This window comes from Trichoderma ghanense (assembly GCF_004382785.1).
Source record: "Trichoderma ghanense strain CCMA-1212 chromosome Unknown scaffold_10, whole genome shotgun sequence".
Taxonomy (NCBI): Eukaryota; Fungi; Ascomycota; class Sordariomycetes; order Hypocreales; family Hypocreaceae; genus Trichoderma; species Trichoderma ghanense.
The window spans coordinates 707684-717172 of NW_027395673.1; the positions used below are offsets into that span (position 1 = coordinate 707684).

Below are 9489 nucleotides of genomic sequence, written 5' to 3' on the forward strand. Positions count from 1 at the left end.
GAGGTTTCCTTGATTGGGAGATTGCCGTATGATAATGAGGGGATGATTCTCGTGCGGGGTAAGAGATGATGAGAAGGCCTCTGTGATAGTGGTGGCGATGAATGTCCTCACGAACGCCAAGTGACATATTTAGTCTTGCTTTACGTTATATATAGGACGATAGTGTTGATAGTGCATACGGTACAGTACGGAGTATGGCGTGAGCTTATGGTGAAGACTACAGTAAGTACTCTTGAAGATTGCTCCGGGGATGAGGGGGGGGGAGGGGGGAGGCGGGTAGATTGTAGCGGGAGGTGGTCCGGTAGATCAAACGTTCGTCACTGGACCCCGATGTACGTACGATCATGACAGGTACAATCAAGTTCATAGTGCTGGAGAACTGTAAGCGTGCTTTCATCATGATGTTACTTTGAATTGGACATCTTCGGGAGACGAATACCGCCGCCTGGGGGAGCGTCTGGCCCGGGAAGCCTCCCCGGTTTTGATGTGTCAAGATTTTGATGTAGGCCTCGAGACTAGAGATTACTGCCTAGATGGCTTGGTCTTGGGTTAACTTGCGTGGAAGTGCGGTGGCCAGTCGATCTGTTTTCGAGGTGCGTTGCACGGCGTGACATGGACGTGCTGCCTCCGGCGTCGTATCGCCTTCCTGCCACTACTAGGCAATTTTGTAGATTGGTGATTACGGAGATGTCATATTAGAGGCAAGGACAAAGGACATGATCGAAGGACCGTATCAGAGTGTTTGGAGGAGGAAGTGGTAAAGCAGCGTAGGATCCATTGGCGCAGTTCCAATATATCCGGATAAGGCGGGCTACATGTTGTACCTGTATGGAGGAAGAGAGGTACGAAATAAGGTAGGTACTTGGCTACATACTAAGAAAAGTAAAGGGGGGGAACATTCATCTCCAATCCGAGGCGGCGGATAGATGCGATTTCGTGATTTGCTTGCATTCCTGTTTTTGCCACAAGAGGTGCAGGGATCGACAGGGCCAATGATACAGGTTGGGAGAACAACGTGGGAGAGCAAATGGGTGACGCTGGGGAGGCAAAAGAGAGAGAAACAACGCATTTGATGGTATCATTGAGACGGGGTTTGTTTGATATGGCCGGGCTGACTTTTAAGGGGGATGGAGGAGGAGGAGGGATCTAAGTGGGAGAATGAACTTGGATTATTCTGGGGGTTCTGCGCTTTGCATGTGAAAAGAGTTGTTGTTGACTCACGCTTGTTTGCATGGGATGAGGTTGGGAACTATGAAGACGAATGAGGGCGGCGGGATGGCTGTATGCTTGACACACTGGCGTCAAGGAGTTGGCCCCTGGGGGCCAGCATCGTGGCTTCAGTAGAGTAGCACATGCGAAGTGGTATTAGAGTGGTTTTTGGCTTGTCGTTGTTGGGACAAGGCAGCCTCATGCAAGAAAGCAGGCAGGCAGGCGGGCTATTCCATCCTGACCAGAGCAGGGGGAGGGGGGAGCGGATCGCTATCCAGTGAGGCTTATTATACGGATTCGCGGGCTCTGCTGGATGCCGGGCGGATTGTGTTGGGAAAACGGTGACAAGACGGAGGCCTATTTGATACATTGTGCCGTTGTACGAGGGCCGTATTCGCTTCGATGCAAAGGACCTGACGGCGAGGTACGGTCTGTAATTTTCCTGGTACTACCGGCTGACGTACTTTAAGATACTGGTTGCGAATTCGTAGGAGAATTACTCGCGGCTTGACGGTTACCCAGATAAGTCACGGCCAGCGGGAGGGCGCCTCATCACGCCCGTAAGGCACGGCCAACCGGAACTCATTCGGCTGTTCAAGAAAAAGCCAATGTAACGCTGGAAACGGAACAAGGAACCACCAAGAAAAGCAGAGAAAATCGCCGAAAGAAACGAACAGAAAAAAAGACACACAGCGTCAAAGCAAATGGTATTTTTGGATCCATTGTAAATCTCCACCCCCGCCGATGGGGCTGCTTCTCTCTCCGTCGATCCGCTAGGGTGCTACTGTAGGGTTGAGAGGCTTTTTCGTTCTCTTTCTGCTTGGAGAACAAGAAGAGAGAAGAGAGACTTTGAACTCATGTGGGCCTGGTTTGGTGATGGCTTTTGGGTTGCCTGTTAGCTGAAAGTTTGCTGGGAATAAGTCGAACGATGGGGAGTTTTGGCGAGGAGGAAATTGGAGGAGCTGGGCTTGGGAGTGCTGGAGGCGGTTTCGGGGTTGCACCGAGAGAGTCCTCCATGACGAGGATGATCAAATAGGTGTCGTATGTATGCCATGGAGGAAACTGATAACATCGACACAAGGTATGAGACAACGGACTTGACGGAAAAGGAGATATTACAGGCACACGGCAGATCGAGATCCAGCCAAAGATGGCCACAGGCGCCGGCGCGTGAGCAATCCAAGGGCCAAGAAGAAACGTAAAAAAAAGATGCAGCTCCTGGAAGCGGCAACGACTGGCAGATCCAGCAGAGAATGGAGCCGATTGGGAGCTCGTTGGGCACAAACAAGCCCGGCGGCCCCCAGTTGCTTTTTTGCTCCCCATGGCTGTGGCTCCTGTTTTCTCTCTTCACCTTTTACCGCGGAACCTGCCACTGACGAGACGCATCTTTTCTCCCGGTAGATTTGGAGAATTCAAAAAGTGCGCACACGTGTCTGTTACCCGTGGAGCGGTAGGTACCTTTTTCCGTTGCTTGCCATGGCTTTCGTCGGGGGGGGCTTGTGGCGGGAGAAGGATGTAAACGAAGTGCGGGAGAGGCGCCCATATGCTCTCTCTGTCGGGGCGTGGAACTCACCAGTTGATGGCTACTTGTTGTACAGTATGCAGTTGATGAGTATCTATGTTGCTTCGTAAACAGCTGTATTTACCCGTTCTCTCCCCTATCGGTAGATGAGCGTATCACAGTATCACAGTCAGTTCGTTGAGATTCCGTCTTCTCGTCTGGGCTCGCCCCGGTTCATCGTGACGCTTCCCGGGCCGCAAACACCCGGCCGACAGGGTTCTTTGACGTTGCATTTCCGGAACGACGATGCCAGGCGTGCGTTTGAAGGTCTATCTCGATCCTGACGGTACTGGCACAGGTACAACGCTTGTAACGGTCACCGTTGGCATCATGCAAGAGTCATTTCCCCTAGCGCTGCTTCTTGGCCCTTTGTGATATGTTATGATGGCTATGAGATGCTGCCTCACACGCCGTTGATCACGACACAACATGTACTCGTCCGTACATGGGCGGCACGGCCTGGGAGCAAAAGCACGGGGCAAATCGAATCCGAGTCATCATCGGCCCGCACAGACATGCACCAGCTCTTAGCTTCCGTAGCAGTGAAAGCAGGAAACAAGTCGCACCAGCAAAAGCACCGGTGATGATGCCATGCCCTGCGACTCAAGCTTGAATCCTTGGGGCCTGCCTGTGATTCACCCTCGCGCTCAGCCCGCGCCTCGCCAGCCTGTCATTTTGCGCAGCCTGGCTCAATAAAAAGGCGCCGGCCGAGCACAAGACCTGGCGGCGGATTCCCAATTGCGATCCTGCGCAGAGGCACGGGGGCCCGTTTGTGCGACCCCCCGAAGCTGCGGAAACGGGTCATGGCTGAGGCAGTTGGTGTAAGCGCGTGGCTCGCACACGATACACGCTGAGCCTTGTCATCACACCCAAACCCTAACAGAAAGAGGGCGCTGTGTCAAACAACAGTTGCTGCTTCTGACAGGAGAGAGAGAGCCTGCAGCCTGTGCCGGGTGAGAGATGATGTGAACCCGAGAGCCGGAGACCTTGGGGATACATACGGAGGCACAATGATGACGGCACGAAGTCGTTCGTTTGTCTGGCCCTGATGGGATGTCGTGAGCCGCTACGGACATTGCAGGAACGCGACACATAATAGGTACGCACATGTGATTGCATGGCTGCACAGTGACCTGGTATAGCTGCCACGATGCGGGAAAGGCCAAGGTGGGTGCGAGGCGTGTCGCGATAGCCTCTCGGGCCAAGCACCAGCAACGCCCCCCCTCGCCCCAAGACTGCTAGCAAACGGACGGACAAAAGCCATTTCTCAACGCCCATTTGCCGCCGTTTTGCCATTTTTTACCTAACAGACATATCACGGAACGGACACTGGCTCTCTTCGGTTGCTTGGCTTGGCAGGGCCCCAGGTTCCAGTTTCTAGCAGGCAGAAGAAGCAAACGGAAGAACATGAAGCAAACGGACCAAAGTCTCCAGCCCGTCCGAACGCTACGCATTAGCCCATCCCACAATTATCCGGGCATCGAGGACGTCAGCCTTGAGCAATGGAAACTCCACAGCAATCGGGTCTGCCCAGCTTCGCGAGCCATTACGTCAGAGTTGGTTGTTGCTTTAAACAAGCACCGGTTCCTTTAACAATAACTGGTTTTCCTTATCATTACCTTTGAGACCTTTGGGAACTTCAATTGCAACCGGAACAGACAGACATCAGCGACATCAGCTTATCTCCCGCCCAGACAGACAAGGTAGGTAAGTGGCAAGAAGTCAATTCAGCCTCATTGTTTGCTGCTCTGCTTTTGCTTGTTTTCACCATTACCTGCCTCACGTCTTTCTGCCCACCACCACATACACCCTTGTCTCTTTTTTTTTCCTTCTCCAAATTCCGTGCACGTTTCATACCCAAACTGTATCCCTGTCGCGAGGGGCACCGGATGCAAGGAAACGCCTCGATCGAGTTAAAAGACAGGCAAGGCCAAGCAGGAAAAAAAAAAAAAGAGTCAACACAAAGAAGATCCCCAAGGAAGCGACAAGGGACCCCCGCCTCGAGCCTCGCAGCGTCGCAACTGGTGACACGACAAGCGGGCCGACCCAAACAATTTTTTTATTTTTTTTTTTCTTTCTTTTGTTTCGCACCTCTTTGGACGGCATCCAATCCAGAGCATCCCGATCAGAAAGCCTTCGCCCACGCCCTCCCTCTCTCAACCCAAGTGGCTTGTCCCTCCTATTTCCCATTGATCTTCGCTGTCCCATCTCACGCCTTGAACTCTATCGCGCTGTTGTTATTCCCTCTAGCTTCGTGCTGTCCCGCCTTGCTATCACTTCTCACCCGCCTTCTGGCAAGCCCCAGCCTATCACAGCCGCCGGCCGAAGCAGGTGGACCGCCTGTCTTGTCCTTGTCTTGCCTTATAAAAAGAAAAGGGCTCCGCAGCTGCTGCTCCCTTGCCCACTGCTAAGAGGCTAAGAAAAAGCACCGGGACGGCTTGTTTTGCTGCCCAGCTGTTGGTACTTTGTGCCTTGTTTTCTGTTCGTCTCGAGAATCTTCTCTTCTTTTTCTACTTCTTCATCCTCCCCCACTTCTCTCAAGCATCTCCTCGTTGTTCCTCTGGCTCACTGTTTGCAAGCTCGACAAACAGCTCTACGACACACACTATATCGACCGACCACCTTGGGAGAGCAGCTACTCTACCCGTATGTCTCTGCCATAGCCGACACTCAGCTTCAACTGCCATCCAGAGGAAACGGGGAACCGGTATCGTTTGCTTTCTCGCGGCCTCGTTTCTGCTGCTCCTCGCCATCGATTTGCCGGAGCCAAGTCTCGTTGCCATTACCACCATCAGACAACGAAGAACAATCTCCCTCCTGGGACATTTGCTGTCTTTGCAGTCTCGACCTTAGTCTGCGCCCAACCAGCCATTGCCCATCATGACGGTCTTTATCTGCTCTCTGTAAGTCGACCTGTCACAATGGGGCTGCTTCCTCCTCGATCTGCCCACCTCTCCCTCTCTCTTCGTTTCCGGCTCTGCTGGTGGCCGCTGCTACGACATCCGCGCTACTGAGGCTAATGCACGTCATGTTGTCTTCTTCCCTCACAGCTTTCTGCCCAAGACGATCCAGTTCAACCTGCCGGGCAACTCCCGCCGTCGTCACACGCTCACGAGACGCCAAAAGGCCTTTGTTGAGCCGCCCAAACCACCCGCGGTCCCGCCAGTCGACGTCCAGCCCAGCCTCTTCACACCGCGACCCGACATCACCCCGCCGCACACCCCGACCGACGAGCCCAACTCTCCCGACCCGTTTGGCAACGAGGATGGCTTTCGTATCCAGTTCCCGCACAGCGACCAGTCCCCCACCGACAAGACCAGGGTCTGGGGCGGTCGTGCTGACCAGCCCAAGTCCCGCGCCAGCACGCCGCCGCCGGCCGACATCTTCGAGAGCAGCCGGACCCTGCAGAAGGCCACCGAGATGGGCCGCCGAGGCATCGACAAGCCCCGGACGCTGATGCGTAGCGAGAGCCACGACAAGGTCTTTGCCACCGCTCAGTGGCGCGTCGTCAACGCCGACCAGGGCAACGGCGGCCTTCGCAACGCTGCCCTGGCCGCCGCTCGCGATGGGAAGCTCTCCGACTACACCTGGGTCGGCACCCTGGGCATGCCCACCGACGCTCTCGAGGGCACCCAGCAGAAGCAGGACATTGAGGATACGCTGGCCACCGAGTACGACATGCTGACCGTCTTCTGCTCCGACAAGGACTTTGACGGCCACTACACTCACTTTTGCAAGCAGATGCTCTGGCCCGTCTTCCACTACCAGATCCCCGACAACCCCAAGAGCAAGGCGTACGAGGACCACTCGTGGAAGTACTACGTCAAGGTCAACCAGGCCTTTGCCGACAAGATTATCCAGAACTGGAAGCGCGGCGATGTCATCTGGATCCACGACTACCACCTGCTGCTTGTGCCCGGCATGATCCGCAAGAAGCTGCCCGAGGCCAAGATTGGCTTCTTCCTGCACGTTGCCTTCCCCTCGTCCGAGGTCTTCCGCTGCTTGGCCGTCCGAAAGGAGCTCCTCGAGGGCATGCTGGGAGCCAACCTCATTGGCTTTCAGATCCAGGAGTACACGCGACACTTCTTGCTCACCTGCAGCCGCATCCTCACCGTCGAGGCAACGCCGGAAGGCATTCAGCTGGAGGACCGCTTCGTCGACGTGGTGCACAACGCCATTGGCATCGACCCCGTCAGCCTCAACAAGCACCGCGAGGAAAACGAGGTCAAGAAGTGGCTGTCCGTCATGCAGGAGCGTTACCAAGGAAAGAAGCTCATTGTCGCACGCGACAAGCTTGACCACGTGCGAGGCGTCAGGCAGAAGCTGTTGGCGTACGAGCTGTTCCTCAATAAGAATCCGGAATGGCGCGAGAACACTGTCCTGATCCAGGTGGCGCTCTCCGCGGGCGAACCTACCGAGCTGGATGCCGCCGTCTCCGACATCGTTACGCGCGTGAACTCGACGTGGGCAAACCTGGCTTACCAGCCCGTTGTCTACCTCAAGCAGGACATTGACTACGCCCAGTACCTTGCCCTGCTCTCCATTGCCGATGCGCTCATGATCACCAGCCAGCGCGAAGGCATGAACCTGACGTCGCACGAATTCCTGTTCTGCCAGGACGGCAAGATCTACCCCAACAAGAAGCACGGTTCCCTCATCCTGTCGGAGTTCACCGGAACCTCATCGCTGTTTGGGCGCAACGAACTGTCGGTGAACCCCTGGGACTACCGCCAGTGCGCCGACGCCATCAAGCAGGCGCTGGAGATGAGCGAGGAGGAAAAGACGCGTCGGTGGGAGAAGCTCTACGAGTCTGTTGCGCACCAGACGGGCTCGCACTGGTTCAGCGAGTTCCTCAGCCACCTGGACCGTTCCTACGAAGAGCAGCACAAGCGCGACCAGACGTACGTGCCGCGCCTCTCGATGAGCTCCGTCACTGCCAAGTACGCCAGTTCCCAGAGACGACTCTTCATCCTGGACTACGAGGGCACCCTGGTCAGCTGGGGCCCCGTGAACCAGATCATCCCCGTCAGCCCACAGCGGACCCTCGATGTGCTCAACGACCTGTTGCTGGACGACCGGAATACTGTTTATGTCATGTCTGGTCGACGGCCGGAGGAGCTGGATCGGGTGTTCCGCCGCGTGCCCAACCTGGGCCTGATTGCCGAGAACGGCTGCTACCTCAAGGACTGCGGCTCGGACGAGTGGGTGGCGATGGCCGACGCGGACCAGATTACCAACTGGAAGGAGTCGGTCAAGCCCATCATGCAGTACTACCTGGAGAGAACACCCGGCACGCACGTCGAGGAGAGGCGGTGCAGCCTGCTGTTCCACTACAACAACGCTGAGGATTATGAGTCGGCATCTCGCCAGGCCTCTGACTGCGCCAGCCACGTCAACGATGCCTGCGAGTCGCTGCGGGTGCATGCCGTGGCAACGGACGGAGCCATTGTGGTGGAGCCCCTGGACTGGACCAAGTGCACGGCGGCTCAGCGAGTGTTTGAGCAGCTGGGAGACCAGATGAAGTCGGACGAGGCGCACAAGCAGCCCGTCGACTTTTTGATGGTTGTCGGTGACGGACGAGAAGACGAAAAGGTGTTCAAGTGGGCAAACAACCTGGGCGACCAGAACCAGATCAAGAATGTCATGACCGTCAGCCTCGGCAGCCGAAGCACCGAGGCGGCGGCCACCTTGACCCAGGGCGTGAGCGGTAAGTCTAGATGGCAGGCTATCGATGTATCATGACAAGAGACTAATGGTTTATCTAGGTGTCTTGAACTGCCTTCAGCGACTGGCATCAATTTCGTAGGGGACAATTCTTGCCCCGGTCTTTCTATAGTCCCACCACTCTCCTTTTTCCCATTCGCAGCTATTTTACTTGCCGCTTTTTTTTTTTTTTTCCTACTTGTTATTATTGTGCAAGGCGTCTCAGGTACATGAAAAGGAGGCATATGGGTTTCGGTGGAGTTTGAATTATATATATTCTGGTCAAGCCTCGGAGCATCGTCTACAACGATGGATGGGCCTTTCATTAGCACGAGTACCCCTGTTTGCATCCGTATGCCAGTGGAGCAATGAGTCGGAAGAAGATGAAAAGGTGAAAAAAAAAAGAGTTGTCTTGTTCTATCACAAGGTGCCTGCATCAGAGTCGCCTTGTTTCTACGTGTATTTCTAGTTGCTCCTCTCTTGTTGCGTTTCATGGCATTGGTGGGTTAGACGCATTGGCGGGAATGCATGGTACATAGCTATACGGGTAGCGCTCGCGTGCAAAAATTGGATCTCTTTGGTACAAATTCTTTTTTCATTTCGAGATTCTCTGTCTTTCTCCTGTCTTTCTCCGGAATCTCCAAAGTCAGGTCAGCTATTCTCGTTCAATCCAAGCGAGCGAGCCGCTCTTGCACGCCAATGGACAGTCCAACCCACTATTGCCAGAGCTGAAGTTGCGGCAACAGTAGGCCGTAGTCATACGATGGTGGTATGCAAGTATGGTGATCTCGAGAACTATCTTTTTACACTAGGAAAGTCAAATTCGGGACTGGTTTCGCGGGCTAGGCGTTGGGAGTTCGAGTCAAGTTCGGGCTTGAAGTTTGTGAGCCACCTGGATCTGGAGGCTGAGTGCTGTGAAAGTGGTGATTGGGTGAGGTGAGTGTGGGGAAGGAAGTGGTGTGTTTGTCTGGGTATAAACGGATATGGGAAAGGGGATGGAACGGGCTGGATTGTTT

General features: G+C 54.8%; 1 protein-coding gene across 1 annotated transcript; it reads left to right on the plus strand.

Moving 5' to 3' along the window:
- Positions 1–5650: 5650 nt before the first annotated feature.
- CCMA1212_007823 (uncharacterized protein) lies at positions 5651–8576 on the plus strand (the record flags this gene model as incomplete). The annotated part of the gene is made up of 3 exons (XM_073704984.1): positions 5651–5673; positions 5821–8477; positions 8536–8576. 3 exons carry the CDS (start codon positions 5651–5653, stop codon positions 8574–8576), a joined length of 2721 nt encoding a protein of 906 aa, XP_073556432.1.
- Positions 8577–9489: the final 913 nt, after the last annotated feature.